The following is an 18,494-nucleotide window of genomic DNA, read 5'->3' as shown; positions in this document are numbered from 1 at the left end:
TCTCCAACCTTATACTTTTCTCCAGAGTGCCGTGGTGCATTGTTTATTAATGTGTTTCAGCGGCATTTACCGAGTGCTGCTCGTCCACCGGAGTTTATTCTACTGTTAACTCGTGGCAGCGGCCGCTGTAAAGTTTTCACTGTCTGACTGTCACACAAGCAGCTGATAAATATCCCCCATCCCCATCAGTGAATGTGTTTCAGTCTGAATTGACGCTGTTATGAAAGTTTCTCTGGCATTCTACAGGTGATGTTAGCATAGCAACCAAAGCTAATCAGACTATCTTGACTACTTGTTGCTATCATATTGTGGCATAAGCCATTTTCTACACGCATATTTTACCGGCGTAGTTTTCGTTATGATTTTACTTGTGATGGCCACATGTAGCCCATGTATTGATTCCATCCGATAGCTGCAATAATACAAAACAACAGGAAAACGTCTGCCTGCTCTTCACAATGGTCAATAACATTGAATGGTCATTAAAGTAAGGTAAAATAAACAGAATCACACTAACCAGGCCTGGTTAGTGTTGCCTGACTTTATATAAGTGTTTTTAATAAGTGTGTGGTCGCGTTTGCTCAGCGCTACTGCTTGTTACAACTTGTATTCGCTGTACTCGCCATGAACTTTTATTGCTCAGGTTAATCTCGCCGCCCTCCAATGTAAGCGTGACGTATTTGGTTCTTAGATCTTGCCGGGTTGCCGACTCCAGCAAAGGTCAATTGTGTCTAGAGTGTGCCATCTAGTGGGATCAACTGAAATGCCGGGTATTGCAGGAAAAAGGCTAAATGAATGCAGTCTTTACTATAATTTGGGCAATATTTGTATATGGCCCGCGGGCCTTAGTTTGCCCATGCCTGGTTTAGAACATCTCTTGGACAACTAAATAATAAATATGGTTGGCTTGGTTTTTGCTACAGTTCCTGAAAACCTACAATAATGATAATAATAATAATTAATTACATACTGTATACAGTAAAACATTTACATATGATGTAACCTTTTGCACGGAACTATTATTTAACAGCGTGATTTATGAAATACACAAACATAATTGGGTCCTCTCAGGTGTTTAAGTCAGAAAAACCTTCAACTTCCCATCTTTTTTTCCCCATTAGGTCCTAAAAGTTATTAAATGCACTGATAACAGAATTCAGATTGATATCCTTGTGTGCTTGCTTTATGGCCCTTAACGTTGGCAGATCATTGCAAGGTGCAGGTCATTTTATTTTGGGAAGTTCCATTTTTTGGCTTCATGCGCCACTTTCACAGGTCCTGCGCTCCACATAGCAACATTTCATATAACAAAATAAACTTTACTACTATCAGGAGTTTTAGTTTTATTCTGCGTCTCTTGATTGAATAATAGTGAGAAAAGAAGCTGCACCTCTCTGTCAAGGTTTATATTTCTCAGTTCAAGGCTGTCTCCCAGAGACATTTTGAGAACCCTTTCATTAGAGGCACCAGCACCAGCTTTATCAGGCGCAAAGCGGCACAAAATGATATTCCCTTCACAGCTCAACGGTTTTTCTTAATCTTTTGAAACCTGCATAATGAACTGTTCAGGAAAAGGAGCTCCCTGTTAGCTCACCAGGTATAGAGTGTATCATTAAGACTGAGTCCTTGCTGCTACAGCCGTGGATTCAAATCAGACCCTGGCCCTTTGTCACCCCCTTTCTCTTACCCTTGCCATTTTCTGTATATATCAGAATAAGGCAGAAAAGCCAAGCACAAATAATCCTTAAAAAAAGTCCAGCATGCATGGCCAGTACTCCTAGCTTTAGCCAAGCTGAAATTCTACGGTCGAGTGTGTCTAATTTCCCCCTGCAGCCTTTGATCTACAGCAGGGAAGCCTGTGCTCAGCAGGAGAGAGCATTACTGGGGTCAGAGTTTAAAGTGTTTTTCATTTTTCATTTTTTCTCTTTTACAGCCACTTAGAAACACGAGAACAGAGGAAAGCTCTCTACACAAGGGGGGTCCATAATTATTGTTCTTTGTTCCCCCACAGTTTGAAGTTGTCTTTTGTCAGCATTTTGTAACACATTGTATTCTGGGGGTGTCCAACCTTTTTGTTATGAATAATCAATTGGTGTTCTGAGGCATTTATTGCTGAGATAGTGTTATTGTAGGGTAGCCATCTGGACATTTCAATGGAAAATGCACTACAACAACATGTAGTACTCCAATAGAATGGTGCTGACGTATTTTATGTCGTAGAACAAAACATGAAAGTCTCTTCAGCTTGTATTAACCACAGACCGTATTTCAGGCCTTCAAACACGTTCAAAAAAACGTTGAGGTAAAATGCTAACTCATTTCCTGGTTTAAGGACTCATTCCTGCACCACTCTATATGAACGCAAAGACTATGAACTGTAAATTGCCTCTAAATCTCCCATTTACACACACACAAACACTCACACAGACACACACAGAGACACACACAGAGACACACATACACACACACACACACACACACACACACACACACACACACATACCCACACACACACACACACATCCTGATGACAGCTATCTACCCTGCAAGGTGCGTGCCACTCCATCAAGAGTGATTTAAGGTGCAGTGTCTTGTCTAAGGATACAACGACCCTGATGGTGGATGATCTACTATATATCTCATAGCCACTCTTTATAGATTCAATGGTTAATTTAAAAGGAGCCATGTCTGTTTCACTTTGAGTATGTCATTGCACTTCCTGTTTTATTTTGTACTTACCCTTCTTTATCGTTTCAGAGCCCTTGACTCCCTGCCATTAAGTGTTTTCTCACCAGTGTGATTGTCTGTCACACCCTTGATTGTTGCCACTTGTGTCCAGATAACTCTTCTATAAATAGTCCTGGTCTCTCTTATTCCTATGCCAGTTCGTCGTCTTCCATTCGTCTTTTTTCGCGGTTTTTCGAGCCACGTTCTATTTTGTTTGTACCAAAAGTCACGTTTACATAGTCTTGTGTTTTTGGCCTTTGCCAAGAGTGATTTTCTTTTCTTTTTTTTCCTATATATAGTAAAAGTACTTTTGTCTTTGTACTTTTGTGTCAAATTGTTGGCATTTGATTCCCAGTCATTGTGTCACATTCCTAACAGAGCGACTGAATCTCATTTCACTTTGACTATCACACTAAACCCCCACCCCAATTCTTCTGAAGATCAGAGGTCTTTTTACTGTTTATTAGTCAATCAACTCGGTTTATTTAACCTTTCAACAGATGTCAACGTTTCCTCTAATGTTCCCTGGCAGGCCCTGTGTGAGAATTATTTTAGCTTCCCATTCACTTCACCTGAGTAAAGGGGTGGGTCACATTACTCTATGATAACTATTATGACATTAACAGTATATGACATTGTCAGGATTAAGGTGATCATCGTTGAAATGCGGCTTATTGTGCTTTCTGTCTCCTCCCCAGCCTTTGAACTATGAGAAGAGAAAAGTTCACACACTCAACATCGAAGGTTCCAACACTCATCCAGATGCCCGTTTCTCCCACCTGGGGCCATTTAAGGATTCCACCACGCTGCGAGTCATTGTGGGTGACGTGGATGAGCCTCCTGTCTTCTCCATGGACTACTACATCATGGACACGTATGAAAACTCAGCTGTCGGCACCCAAGTTGGCATTGTCACCGCTGTGGACCCTGATAGCACCAACAGTGCTATCCGGTAAAGGAAATGATGTGTTGTGTGTGTGTGTAGTTGTTTATCATGGAAGTATTTGGCGTTCAGGTGTCCCTACAGGCGAATAGATTTTATAGTTTTGTCTCAACCGGCAGATCCACTGAGGAATTCAACTGCTTTGCAAAATGTCTATCCAGATGAGCCACTGGATCCACCCTCCATCCATCAACCATCCATCTATCCATCAACTCATCCATTGATCCACCCATCCATCCATCCAACATCTATCCATCCCCCATTTATCAACCCAGTCCCACTCAATCCATCCATCCATTGATCGATTTGTCCATCCAACATCCATCCATCCCAATCCATCCATCCAACATCCATCCATCCCAATCCATCCATCCAACATCCATCCATCCCAATCCATCCATCCAACATCCATCCATCCATCCAACATCCATCCATCCCAATCCATCCATCCCAATCCATCCATCCAACATCCATCCATCCCAATCCATCCATCCAACATCCATCCATCCCAATCCATCCATCCAACATCCATCCATCCCAATCCATCCATCCAACATCCATCCATCCAACATCCATCCATCCCAATCCATCCATCCAACATCCATCCATCCCAATCCATCCATCCAACATCCATCCATCCCAATCCATCCATCCAACATCCATCCATCCCAATCCATCCATCCAACATCCATCCATCCCAATCCATCCATCCCAATCCATCCATCCCAATCCATCCATCCAACATCCATCCATCCCAATCCATCCATCCAACATCCATCCATCCCAATCCATCCATCCATCCATCGTGTTATCCATCCATCCATTCCGCAGCCATCGAATCATCCAGCCATCTATCCATCATATATCCATCAATCCCCCATTTATCCCCCCAGCCACACTCCATCCATCCAACATCCATTCATCGATTCGTCCATACAACATCCGCCCTCCTATCTTTTCATCAATCCATCCATCAACCCAGTCACACGCCATTCATCCATCCATCCATCCATTCATCCATTCATTTCTATCAGGCAGTAACAACATTGAAACAGATTACTTGCCAATTTAAGGGTTGAAGTATAAAGTTAATTAATGGATCTTTCTGCCTGTATGCTTTTTGATTTCCACAGTTGGCCCTTTTTCAAAGTCTTTCAATGAAGAAGAAGAATCTGCCATTTTTAATGAGTTGATAAAAAAACAAATCAGACACTAATTATTTTCTAAGCAGAGAATTTACTTCTGAAAACATGCTGGAGGGAATCAAGGTTTCTGTTGATTTCCATGTCTTACTTTCTACAGTATAGTTCTTTGATACATTTTCTGGCAGTTTCTTTGAAAATCACTATATTGAACAAAAAATTGTGCAACTAGTACATATTAGCCGCGTTCACACCGGAGTACTTTCACCGTACTTTTCGCGTTTTAGTTCCGTGAGTACCCCTTATGTCGCGTTCACACCAAAAATCGTACTTAATCTCGGGTACTTTTACCCCCATTTTTAGAGCCAGCTCAGAGAGCGTACTTTTCTGTGGGTGAAAAGTGCTCCAAAAGTTCCCCAGTGCTGATTGGCTGGGCGAATTGCAAACCACGCCCGTACAACTCTGAAAATGTTGTGTGGAGACGCCATTGTTTTTCCTCGCTACAAAAACACAACGCTCCGTGCGTTGTGTTTGTTTTTGAAAGCAGTTATGGCAAGCATCAAGAAATGATGAGGAGGTGTCGGCGCTTCTGGAGATCTACGCCGAGGAGGCGACCCAGGGAATGCTACTGAAGCCAGTTCGGTAGCTTTCACTCGACCTGGGAATTGTGCACAGCCGGCTAAATATAAAGAAACTCAGGACTACAAACGGCGGATTCAGTGGCCAACGATGACTACCACGATGAAGGTAAAATCAACTACATGCACTGGGGTTTTAATCTGCACAATAATGGTCTCAGATGTACTTTTATTTGCTCAGTAGATCAAGCTAGCCATGCTAGCCATAATAGGCTAACACCGGCCCCGGCTAGCTACATCTAGCTAGCTAGATATTCTCCGCTGTATGAAAACGTTTTGACTTGTGAATAACTGTGCAGTGTTTCTGTAATTTGCTTCACTAACTCATGGCACTAATCGTCTGTTTCAGGCGAGGATGGACAACTCTCGGGATTGGAAACAAGTGAGCTTTGCATTCTAGATCACAGCGCTTTGTCGTCCTCCTTACCAGCAACCAAACGCAAAGGTACACACACTGTAACTTTGTCTTGAAAGAACGTTACGCATCGAACTGATGTTCACAATCATGTTTATTTCATAATATTCATCATATTTTATGTTTAACTTGCCTCAACAACATTAAACAAAGTTCAAGCATACATGAAGCACTCTTCAAAAAGGAACAATCCTCCGTGTTTGAACCTCTTAAATCGCTGCATAGCCGATTTATTTGGACTGGATTATCCCAGAGAGGCTAAACATTCTTTATAACACAGTTTCAGATTTGTGAAACCTTAATTCTATTTGTGAAAATACAAAAAAGGGAGATTTCAGTGCTTTTTTTACATGTAGACCACATTAGACCAGGTCCTGATCTAAAACCACTATACCTAGACTCATCAAATCTGGACTGGATTATCCCAGAGAGTCAAAAGATTCTTTATAACACAGTTTCAGATTTGTGAAACCTTAATTCTATTTGTGAAAATACAAAAAACACATTCCTAGTATGTTGTAAAACTACATGGCGACTAAACTTGTATATTGTATATTGCTTATTTTCCCCTCTTAGGAAAGCGGACACGGGATGCGAATTTCTTTGACACCGCCCAGGCGTTGGAGGACCGGCGTGCCGTGGTGAATGAGTCGCTGCGTGGAGATCAGATGGTGCTGTTCACCAAGGCCCAGGAAACGGAGGACAAGATGCTCACCTCGATGGAGCGCCAGGCAGCAGATGGAGCGCTAGCAGCACCAGGATGAAGTGTGGGCGCTGCGCCATGAGGAAGCGTCGGCGCAGCGGCAGGATGAGCGACAAACTGCATTTAATAACAGTTTATTTGGTATAGTTTTTGTAAATACTGACACACGACACACAACGTTGCACTAAGGTGTGCATGCTGCTGGGAATATCCCTACACCTGGGACAGTTTATTTTATATTGTTATTACTGTTATGACTTTATTTTATATATAATGTTTACTGACATGTACAACTGACACTTTATTTACATTTAAAATTGTTCTATTTAATGTTATGTCTTGAGAGTGCAATAAAGAAAACCGACATGGCGATTAAGCTTATTTCTCCTGACACTTTATCTTTTGTGACCTGTGTAGCATCCTATACATCACATGTAAGTGATTATTCTGATACCATCATGTTTCATCGGTTATAAACTGGCAAAGCTTTATTTGTCATTTATTTATCATCAATGTTGCAACCTTGTGGGGGAATGGCAGGGGCACATACACAAATATGACAATTTATATAATTTTAAATATTATTTGACCTAAACTTTTAATTCCCCCCATTTCACACAACACAACATGGAGTCCACTATGGGCCAAAACTAACATGTATGTTTGCATAGTGTTTATGGCAGACGGATGCAGTGGGTCTCAGGAAGATATATAATAAAGGTGGGTTTGCTGCTGAGACTCCCTACAGCTGGGAGTTTATTTTATATTGTTATTACTGTTATTATATAGTACAACTGACACTTTATTTTATATTGACAATGTTTACTGACATGTACAACTGACACTTTAGTTACATTTAAAATATTTCTATTTAATGTTATGTCTTGAGAGTGCAATAAAGAAAACCGACATGGCGATTAAACAGATCCTGTATCAGTTTTTCTTCTTCTCTTGTTTTGTAGCGGGTTGCAAACAACTTTAAGGTGCTTACCGCCACCTACTGTACTTGTAATCTTCCCTCAGGGAAAAGTACTCCGGTGTGAACGCGATCTGTACTAAGTACCCTGGGGTTAAAAGCGCCAGGGCTCTTAGTGCCGGAACTAAGTACAGGAAAGTACTTGGTGTGAACGCGGCTATTGAATGTAACCTTTCATAGTATTCTCAGGTAGTTTCAAAGGCTTAAAAATATAGTGAAGTTTTGTTATAATATATTGTTGTATTGTCAAAGCTTTTGTAAGGGAAAGTACATTTCTAGTTTGTGCATTGCACTTCAAAAATACACTGCTTCAAACCACCATCAATACATTTCTGGTTTACTTAATGTGCTCTAAAAATTCACATTTATCATCATTGGCCACATTTAAAATATTCAAATATTGTTAATGGATTTGTTTCCTCTTTATGTCATTTTGTATTGCAGGTACTTCATAGAAAATGAAGAGGAAAGACCTTTGTATTTCAATATCGGGGTGAACAGTGGCATCATCAGGACTTCTCAGGTTCTGGACCGGGAGGAGACCGCGTGGCATAACATCACTGTGATGGCTGCAGAGGTTGGTAAGTTCACGGCAACAGCAAACTGTTGCTACATGTTTTAAAAAAATATCCCGTGATGTTAATTTATGTGTCCCTTAAGGTACTATTCCATCCATCCATCCATCTGCCACTGTGCGTGTCCTTAAGGTCATGTCTAAACACTAACGGGTGGATACAGGACCAATGACTACTATACCTATAGCATCATCTGGACAAATGTAGCTTATGTTATGGGAAATTAATGCTTAGAAAAGGACGGCTTCCCATGCATAATTAATCCACCAGTATATTTTCATATACTTCAACCTTTCATGTTTTCAATCTAAAATAAAAAAAGCCTAAGGGAATATTTCACACCTGTCAATTTCTTAACTCCTTCTAAGTTAAAACGTTTCTATAAATAAATAAAGTAATACATTGTATCACAATAACCCTTTTTTCTCTACAAAGTAAGTTGAAGAAGTTATAATCAATAGTGTTATTGTTAACAATGGCTCAATAAGTGTAATGGAAAAGGGGTTGTTGATAGTAACAAAGCAACAGAGAGTTGTCACCAAGCCAGCAGTTACCTCTGCTCTGAGGAGCATTTTGCGTACTTCAACTCATTATTACTTCACTGTTTTGATCCACTTTCCTTTGTGAACCTAGTTTCAGGGAGCAGCTGTTTCAGTGAAAAGGCTCTGACCCACAGTTAGAAACTCGCTGGTGAACTTGAATTCAATTGGAATTGGACTGCTTTTGATCAGGTGTACAAACAAAGTTCCAAACTAATGCTAATAATGCTCTGTTTTTTACTGCATGTGTACATTTGCATTCTTTGGAAACTTTTTTTAATAGCCTATTACAACTCCATAAAAATACATCAGGTGTCTGTGAGAACAAAACAAGACACTATAACAAAACACAGTAGAGTACATTTTTTATTACAATGCATTATATAAACATGCTTTTGTTAAATCAATGTTAGATATTAAGGTTAACTAATAGCCTGTATGTGTATATTTCAAATACTGGATACCAATCATAATTCATTACTTTGCTAGATTGCAAAAAAGTGTTGTAATCTTCAAAAGAAAACTCTGTGGGTGTAATACTAGGGTAGATGAAGCGCAGTTTGAAGATAGAGCAGCAAAACATATCTATATTTAATTTATTTTGTAACTTTTTGATTTAACACTAAAGCATTGACACAGGAATGCATTTTGACATATTTTGAGTAGAGTATCATGACAAACATTGTATTTTCTGTTCTGATACTCATTATATTGGAAGTGGAAATGGAAGAATCCAAAGAAATCTCACACATGCACACAGCGCTGCTCACGGTCAAATAGTCTCTTTATTTAAGCCATCCTAATGTGAGGAGCAGTGGGCAGCTATTACTGTATCCAGCTTATTGCCACTCATTGCACATAAAATAACTAATTTAAAAGTGTGCTCTATTGGATCTGATGCTTCCGCCTCTCTGACTGTAGTCACCACTTTGTAGCCTGTTACAATGTCCCACTTAGAAATCTACTCAACCAGCACAGATTAATTGCTTCTCAGATTACATTTCCATTTGTCTTTGAAGCTTTGCTTGACCTCAAAACTAATGACATGAAATATGAATGCCATTTGTACAAGGCTACTTATTCCTCTGGATTTCTGTAGAATACCCTTTAAGACACATATTGTGATCTGACAGTATCTCTGCGTAGAAGAAATAATCCTCAATCCATCTGTTGAATAGTTCATCGGTTCTTTCTTCTAGATCTTCTTCCTTCAATTCTCTCCATCCGATGGTTATCATGAAAATGTCCCTTTTTTTCTACCCTTTGCAGCACAAAAGTGTGAGTAATGGACTGACTGGAACATTGATAAATGTCAGGCGGCTCAGAGTCCCTGATGCTGAGTCTCTGAGTATTCATCTAAGAACAGAAGCTACTGTGCAGGAGACACACCTACCATAGGATTTAAGAATCAGAGATGACACTTCTCCTGTCTCTCCTGCTGTGAACCATTGTGAAATATTTCAGCACTACATTTTTCTCTTAATGACAGTAGAGGTTACTCTATGGGACATCCTTCCTTATTTTCTGTCAGTGGCCATGTTGGTTTCAGAGATAAAGAAAAGAAACATTGATTGTAGTGAGGACAGAAAACAACCATATGCATCATTTAGGTGAAATATTTTATAGCACAATGTTTTGTGGCTGTTGTGTTATCATCTTAGTTTGTAAAAGGGTTTGATTCAGATGACGCACTATACATACTGTATACTATAATCAAGGGCATAACTAAGGCCTCATTTTCACTTTCAGATGGTATTAGCTGTAGCTACATTCACTTTGCAAGCTAGCGGAGGAAACCGTTGTCCGTTCATTTAGTAAAAATGCATAGCAAACTGTTTGTCTATGCGGTAGGCTAGAGACTGATTGTGACATAATTCTGTATTGTCTTAATCAGAGTTGGGTGTAACGCGTTACAAAGTAACGCGTTACACCCAACTACAAAGTAACGCGTTACTGTAATAATATTACTTTTGTCGGTAACGGAGTAGTGTAACGCGTTACTTTTATAATTCAGTAATCACACTACAGTTACTAACATTGCCCCGACACGCGTTACTTCGTTACTTTTATAAAATCAGTCATAATCACACTGACAGACAAGAGGGGTTTCCGCCGCAGGTTTATATGTACGTAATCTGCGCGACTTGCGCGTCCACATCTCCACAGTGCTGCATAAACATGGCTGAGTCAGCGATAACTTTCGAGGGGTGGAGGTATGCCCATTATTTTGAGTTCGTCCGAAGAATAGACAGGAATGTGACGGTGAGGTGCAAACTGTGTCCAGGCCAGAAGCTGTTATCCACTGCTGTAAACACCACGTCAAACCTCAACAAACACCTGCAAAGAACACATGCTAAGGTGAAGCTAATAGCTAAGGACCCCCGAACCCAGAGTGAGGATGTTGTGAGTCGCCGCCGCCGACTCTGAAGCGGCACAAATTAGAATTTGGAGGACCGGTAACCAAAGCAGAGATGGACAGGCTTGTAGCATCCTTCATAGTAGAGGTAATGTTGCCCATTTGCACAGTGGAATCACCATCGCATCGTTCAGAGATATACTGCGCAAAATACAGATAGACAGAGGACAGCCATGGTCAGAGCTATCTGGATCAGTCTTATGCGACAATGGAAACTGAACTAAAGAGAACATTTGAAACTTTAGCAGTCTGCGTGATCTGCCTGCAGGGAGGGGCGGGCCGGCCCTGCGAGTAAAGTAACGAGTAAAGTAACGAGTAAAGTAACGAGTAAAGTAACGAGTAAAGTAACGAGTTACTTTATGTAGAGAGTAACGAAGTAGTGTAATATATTACTTTTTTTTAAAGTAATATGTAATATGTAATATATTACTTTTTTTTAGTAACGACCCCATCTCTGGTCTTAATAATATGTTCTATCCCGAGTGGTGTAATGTGTAGAGCCATAGGAGCTTGTCATAGTAGACGGACCGAGCCTCTTGCAGCATAGCAGACATCGAGCAGCTAGAGACAAGAGACGGCAACCCACCTTGAAGCCACGTGCCCCTGATAATGCTCAACTCTAAGTCTCCCGCGTCTCGATGTCAATGGTTTTTCCAGTGTGTTTGTGGTTAGAAGCCTGATATAAGGTTTGTGGTTAACACAAGCTTATGATTTTTTTACGTTTTCGTTTACGAAATGAAATATATCAGTAAATACTCCACATGTGAATTTTCGAAGCTTATGTGTTAGTAAAACGACTAAACTAAGTACTATATTTCATCACGCAGACACAAATCAGCCATGCCTGTTGACTCAGGTTTTTTTTGCTTTTGCCGATTGTATTTACCCTTCAAAATCATAAAGTATTGTTGATACGTGGAGATCATCCTGCTGAACAAAACATGTTAAGTATCATAAACGTGTGTTGGCCACAGAGCTTATTTGCAATATATAAGGGAAACCGATGGGGAAATTACATTGGTTTTTGTCGAGGCAGCGCTTGCAATACTAACTTCTGGGTCGGCCTACAAAAATACTTCATCACTGCACCGCTCTGTAGGGTGAACTCAGACAAGACAGTAGGAAAGGAGACTGTTTGGTCAGAAGAAACAGAAGCATTCTTCTAAATTTGTCTATTCCTCAGTCTACAGCTGCAGATCTCCTCCTCTGCTCTCTCAATATTAGAGTCAGCAGGGAGTTATACCTGCTGTGCAGGGTTTAATAGCCTGGAGCTCAGGAGCAAAAGTCATCTACATTCTGTCTGCATTTGAGGCTGAAAAAAAAAAGTTCAGCTCCATGGTGAATAGAGAGATTTTCAGATGTGGTATCTCAACCTTGCCTATTACCCTCAGGTCACAGAATGCCTCTCTCCCAGGCTCTATAAGCCCCCCCTAATAGGATGAGCTGAGAGGAGCCCAGCGAAGCAAAGCACTCAGAGAGATTTAGACCCTATAGCCACACGGAGACGGTAACGAAAACGAACCGAATTCGATATCAAAAAAGTCTTCCGTCCACACGCAATCGGCACCAGGAACGTGTCCGTCCACACAAGACCGCTCGACCCGCTGGAGATGCTGTAGTACATATGCCGGGCCTGTAAGTGGCGTTGTACTTCTGCCACAAAATACACCAAAAGGTGAGGGAACCGTGCGGCAGAGTTTCCGTTAGAATTTCTTTTCGTCGGTCAACATGTCCGTTAAAGTTGAAATCTTCCGGACAAAATTATAAAAGTGCCGGTCAAAGGTCTTCTTTGTTATTTATTGAGCTTTAAAACAAATGAATAACGACTCCATATAATAATATAAGAATAATATACGGAGTCTCTCTTTTCCTCCCCCTCTCCTGACAGCCCGTCAGTATTTTCGTTATCAGGAAATGATCGTAGCCTATAGGGCGTAATCACGGAGCCGTTTGGCCCCCCAGAGCGTTGCGGCCGCAGATCTACCCACCTTGGGACCCGTTATCGTTATCGTTATCGTTATCGTTATCTGCGTTTCCCTGTCGGCCTCGTGTGGCCAAACCGTCTATAATATGATAGAGAACTGTAGCGGATACGACCCGTTTCGTCTCCGTGTGGCTAGGGCATTAGAGTGAGGGAAAAGATGAGAGAGATAAAGACAGGAAAGAGAACGAGACGCTAGGTCTGCAGGACTTCAATCCAAGTTTACTGTCCAAGAACCGGATGGGTAAAATTGGATCTGTCTGGAGAAAAGACTATTTCACAATTGTAAACATAAACATTCTTAATGTGCCACGCCACGGCCGCTCCCCTTTTTGGGGGAAAATATCGGCTGTCATTTGACTGGCAGTAAATGCAAATTCTGCAGTTTTCACCAATTATAAAATTAAGATTACTGTGCGTTTGTTTATCTACAAGGAGCCCAATTATGATTGTCAATCAGGCAAACAATGACATAATGTTGTTGGAGATAGATGATGGGCATCGTTATAGTAACATTAAAAGCAACAAAGGATCAAGGTCCTGTCAGCGAATAGTTTAACTGGTATTTTCTTGGCTTGTCATTGATTTATATTTCAATGCAGCATCTACATTCACTACTTGACTTTTAACATTACAACATTACTTTGACGATTCATGTTAGCTTCGTTAGTGTCATAGTTTAGCTGGGAGGAAGTGTTTCCCATGTTTACGCATCCTCTCTTTGGATGGCCTGAAGACACATATATCTTATTTTTCCGTAAAGAAAATTATAATTTTGGATATTTTCTGTTGTTTGACATGCAATACACGACATGGCAGCTTTTAGGCTATATAAAACAATATTTTCTGCTTGTCGCCAATTCTTTGTTTTCACTGGCAGTCCATGTCAGTGATGTATCGCTGCTCTCATCATTGTGAGTGACATCAGCTGGCAGGCAATAAACATGGACCCAAGCCTAGCAACGGAATTTGGCTGAAACAGCTGTAAATATCATAAATTAAAGGTTATTTACAGGAACGGCTTGGGTTAAAGTCAACTTAGTCTGGTTTGGAAAAGATCCACCAGGACACAAGCACGAACCCATGTGATCTTTGAAGATTTACATTTAAAACACATCAGAAAACAAAACATATTAGTTTGTTACATTTATACGGTGGCCCGGAAGTGCAAGACACCACAGCATTTCAGAAAACACAACAGCATTTCAGAAAACACTACAGCATTTCAGAAAACGCAACAGCATTTCAGAAAACGCAACAGCATTTCAGAAAACGCTACAGCATTTCAGAAAACGCAACAGCATTTCAGAAAACGCAACAGCATTTCAGAAAACGCTACAGCATTTCAGAAAACGCAACAGCATTTCAGAAAACGCTACAGCATTTCAGAAAACGCAACAGCATTTCAGAAAACGCTACACCATTTCAGAAAACGCAACAGCATTTCAGAAAACGCCGCAGCATTTCAGAAAACACAACAGCATTTCACAAAACGCCGCAGCATTTCACAAAACGCCGCAGCATTTCACATTGGACGGAAAGGGTATTCCTTTAGGGAGAACACTTCTTGTTTGTGATTGGACAGAGCCAGCCAGAGAAGCACTGCTGTGATTGGTTGTTTTTGTTGCTGCCAGTCAAGAAATGACGCTTCGTGATTGGTCAGCACCCGAGCGCAACATGTCCCAACACATCAACCGTTAGCTGTTAGCACACACTCAGAGCTCACAGCTCCTCATATCTGTTGAGAAACTGGACAAAAGTTAAACAAGTACAAACCACAGACTGTCTATGTCATGGCGAATACAGTCGCTGCTTTATTTATGTCTGTATGACGCTGTTGTGAGTGTGGACGGAGCAGCTACAGGTTAGTTTAGCCTGATCGATCCGCCCCCTCTCCAGCATGTCTTGTTTGAATGACAGGAGTAAACACTGACAGCTGCGGTGAAACTCGACAACAAAATGAACATATTGACCGTGATTTAATTGTAATACACGTTTCAAAGTGATGCCGAAGTAACTACATACTGATACCGGTTAGTAAAAACCATGAATTAATGCTTTGACAAGTCTGCAGACAAGACGGCAGGCGAAAAGCTTTTAAAATGCGTGTTTTCTGAATGGAATCGGATCCATCAGGCTAAACTAACCTGTAGCTGCTCCGTCCACACTCACAACAACGTCATACAGACATAAATAAAGCAGCGACTGTATTCACCATGACATATACAGTCTATGGTTTGTACTTGTTTAACTTTTGTCCCGTTTCTGAACAGATATGAGGAGCTGTGAGCTCTGAGTGTGTGCTAACAGCTAACGGCTGATGTGTTGGGACATATAGCTGTTAGCACACACTCAGAGCTCACAGCTCCTCATATCTGTTGAGAAACTGGACAAAAGTTAAACATGTACAAACCACAGACTGTATATGTCATGGCGAATACAGTCGCTGCTTTATTTATGTCTGTATGATGTTGTTGTGAGTGTGGACGGAGCAGCTACAGGTTAGTTTAGCCTGATCGATCCGATTCCATTCAGAAAACACGCATTTTAAAAGCTTTTCGCCTGCCGTCTTGTCTGCAGACTTGTCAAAGCATTAATTCATGGTTTTTACTAACCGGTATCAGTATGTAGTTACTTCGGCATCACTTTGAAACGTGTATTACAATTAAATCACGGTCAATATGTTCATTTTGTTGTAGTTGGTATCTCCCATAGGATTTACATGGAGATACGCCCCGCCCCCTCTCCAGCGCGTCTTGTTTGAATGACAGGAGCAAACACAGCTGACAGCCGCCGTGAAACTCGAGCGATTAGAGCGATGCGAATATTGGGTAGTCTACCATAGTATTTACATGGAGATAAGCCCCTTAAAAACCATGAATTAATAAAGCATTAATTAATGTTTTTTTCGCATCGCTCGAATCGCTCGAGTTTCACCGCAGCTGTCAGTGTTTACTCCTGTCATTCAAACAAGACATGCTGGAGAGGGGGCGGATCGATCAGGCTAAACTAACCTGTAGCTGCTCCGTCCACACTCACAACAGCGTCATACAGACATAAATAAAGCAGCGACTGTATTCGCCATGACATAGACAGTCTGTGGTTTGTACTTGTTTAACTTTTGTCCAGTTTCTGAACAGATATGAGGAGCTGTGAGCTCTGAGTGTGTGCTCACAGCTAACGGTTGATGTGTTGGGACATGTTGGCTGTCGGGTGCTGACCGATCACGAAGCGTCATTTCTTGACTGGCAGCAAAAACAACCAATCACAGCAGTGCTTCTCTGGCTGGCTCTGTCCAATCACAAACAAGAAGTGTTCTCCCTAAAGGAATACCCTTTCCGTCCAATGTGAAATGCTGTGGTGTTTTCTGAAGTGCTGTTGTGTTTTGTGAAATGCTGCGGCGTTTTCTGAAATGCTGTTGTGTTTTCTGAAATGCTGTTGTGTTTTGTGAAATGCTGCGGCGTTTTGTGAAATGCTGCGGCATTTTGTGAAATGCTGTTGTGTTTTGTGAAATGCTGCGGCGTTTTGTGAAATGCTGTTGTGTTTTCTGAAATGCTGCGGCGTTTTGTGAAATGCTGTGGTGTTTTCTGAAATGCTGTGGCGTTTTGTGAAATGCTGTTGTGTTTTCTGAAATGCTGTGGCGTTTTGTGAAATGCTGTGGTGTTTTCTGAAATGCTGTGGCGTTTTGTGAAATGCTGTTGTGTTTTCTGAAATGGTGTAGCGTTTTCTGAAATGCTGTTGTGTTTTCTGAAATGGTGTAGTGTTTTGTGAAATGCTGTGGTGTGTTGCACTTCCGGGCCACCGTACATTTACCCTTTATCTGAAACTTGGATGTTTTTTGTATTACCTTTTTTTCGTTCTCCAGTGGAACTTTTTCAGCACTAATATAGAGTTTCAATGCAATGGTGTTAGGGTTAGGGCTATCAAATCTAAAGACGCTGTTCCATATCTTCCTAGCTAACACTACTTGGAAGTTCACAGAAACCAGCCTTCTATTTTCATACGTTCATCTATCTTCATCCCTAAAACACGTTAATCTGACCATGAGGAAACACAATCTAATCCTGATCCACAAGACTACAAAGATAATTCTAGTGTTATGGGTTATCCATCTACATCAGTTCTTTCATTTGGCTTTTGGCATCAGGCTTAGGAGACTACAATTTCAATTCCAATGTTTTCTTAAAGAAATTGAACGTGCCTACACTCTCCTGAGTTTATGGTGACATTAAATATTAAATCTTGGCTTTCAAAATTCCATTTGGCTTGAGTTTCCAAGTATCACATATCAATAATATTTGATATTAAAGTCCTTGTTGTGGCAGTGTTGTAGTAAAATGTGTTACCCCACTGTGTGCCATCAAGGTCTGCTCAGTGGAGTGTGAGATATTGAATGTGACAGATGAAGGAACAGAAAAGATGGATGTCCCATTACTACCATCTGATCCATAATGTGCGAAACAACACAAGAGAAAATAGAAAGAGGAGATGTTGGTGATGAAGCAGTAACTTTACTGTTGAGGAAAGACAGTTATTGATGTATTGACTTTTAACATCTTACTGGCCCCTGTTTAAAGATATCGTGAGGATGGTCAAACCAAGTGGGAGGTATGCTGGTGAGCAGAGATGGGGTCGTTACTAAAAAAAAGTAATATATTACATATTACATATTACTTTAAAAAAAAAGTAATATATTACACTACATAAAGTAACTCGTTACTTTACTCATTACTTTACTCTCAGGGCCGGCCCGCCCCTCCCTACAGGCAGATCACGCAGACTGCTAAAGTTTCAAATGTTCTCTTTAGTTCAGTTTCCATTGTCGCATAAGACTGATCCAGATAGCTCTGACTATGGCTGTCCTCTGTCTCCTGCTATCTGTATTTTGCGCAGTATATCTCTGAACGATGCGATGGTGATTCCACTGTGCAAATGGGCAACATTACCTCTACTATGAAGGATGCTACAAGCCTGTCCATCTCTGCTTTGGTTACCGGTCCTCCAAATTCTAATTAGTGCTGCTTCGGAGTCGGCGGTTCGAGGTCCTTAGCTATTAGCTTCACCTTAGCATGTGTTCTTTGCAGGTGTTTGTTGAGGTTTGACGTGGTGTTTACAGCAGTGGATAACAGCTTCTGGCCTGGACACAGTTTGCACCTCACCGTCACATTCCTGTCTATTCTTCGGACGAACTCAAAATAATGGGCATACCTCCACCCCTCGAAAGTTATCGCTGACTCAGCCATGTTTATGCAGCACTGCACGCGGAGATGTGGACGCGCAAGTCGCGCAGATTACGTACATATAAACCTGCGGCGGAAACCCCTCTTGTCTGTCAGTGTGATTATGACTGATTTTATAAAAGTAACTAAGTAACGCGTGTCGGGGCAATGTTAGTAACTGTAGTGTGATTACTGAATTATAAAAGTAACGCGTTACACT

At 41.1% G+C, this 18,494-nt stretch overlaps 1 protein-coding gene across 1 annotated transcript in view; it reads left to right on the top strand.

Annotated features, from left to right (window-relative positions):
- Nucleotides 1-18,494, top strand: part of LOC117488635 (cadherin-18-like) — a 119,891-nt gene that overhangs the window by 77,874 nt on the left and 23,523 nt on the right. Inside the window, exons 6-7 of the mRNA XM_034137645.1 lie at nt 3,426-3,679; nt 7,989-8,125. Coding sequence (XP_033993536.1) covers nt 3,426-3,679; nt 7,989-8,125 — 391 coding nt within the window. The remainder of the gene's footprint in view (nt 1-3,425; nt 3,680-7,988; nt 8,126-18,494) is intronic.

The sequence above is a fragment of the Trematomus bernacchii genome, unplaced genomic scaffold, assembly GCF_902827165.1.
Source record: "Trematomus bernacchii unplaced genomic scaffold, fTreBer1.1, whole genome shotgun sequence".
NCBI lineage: Eukaryota > Metazoa > Chordata > Actinopteri > Perciformes > Nototheniidae > Trematomus > Trematomus bernacchii.
The sequence above is the reverse complement of the archived record's forward strand: the minus strand, read 5'-3'. Positions and strand labels throughout refer to the sequence as shown.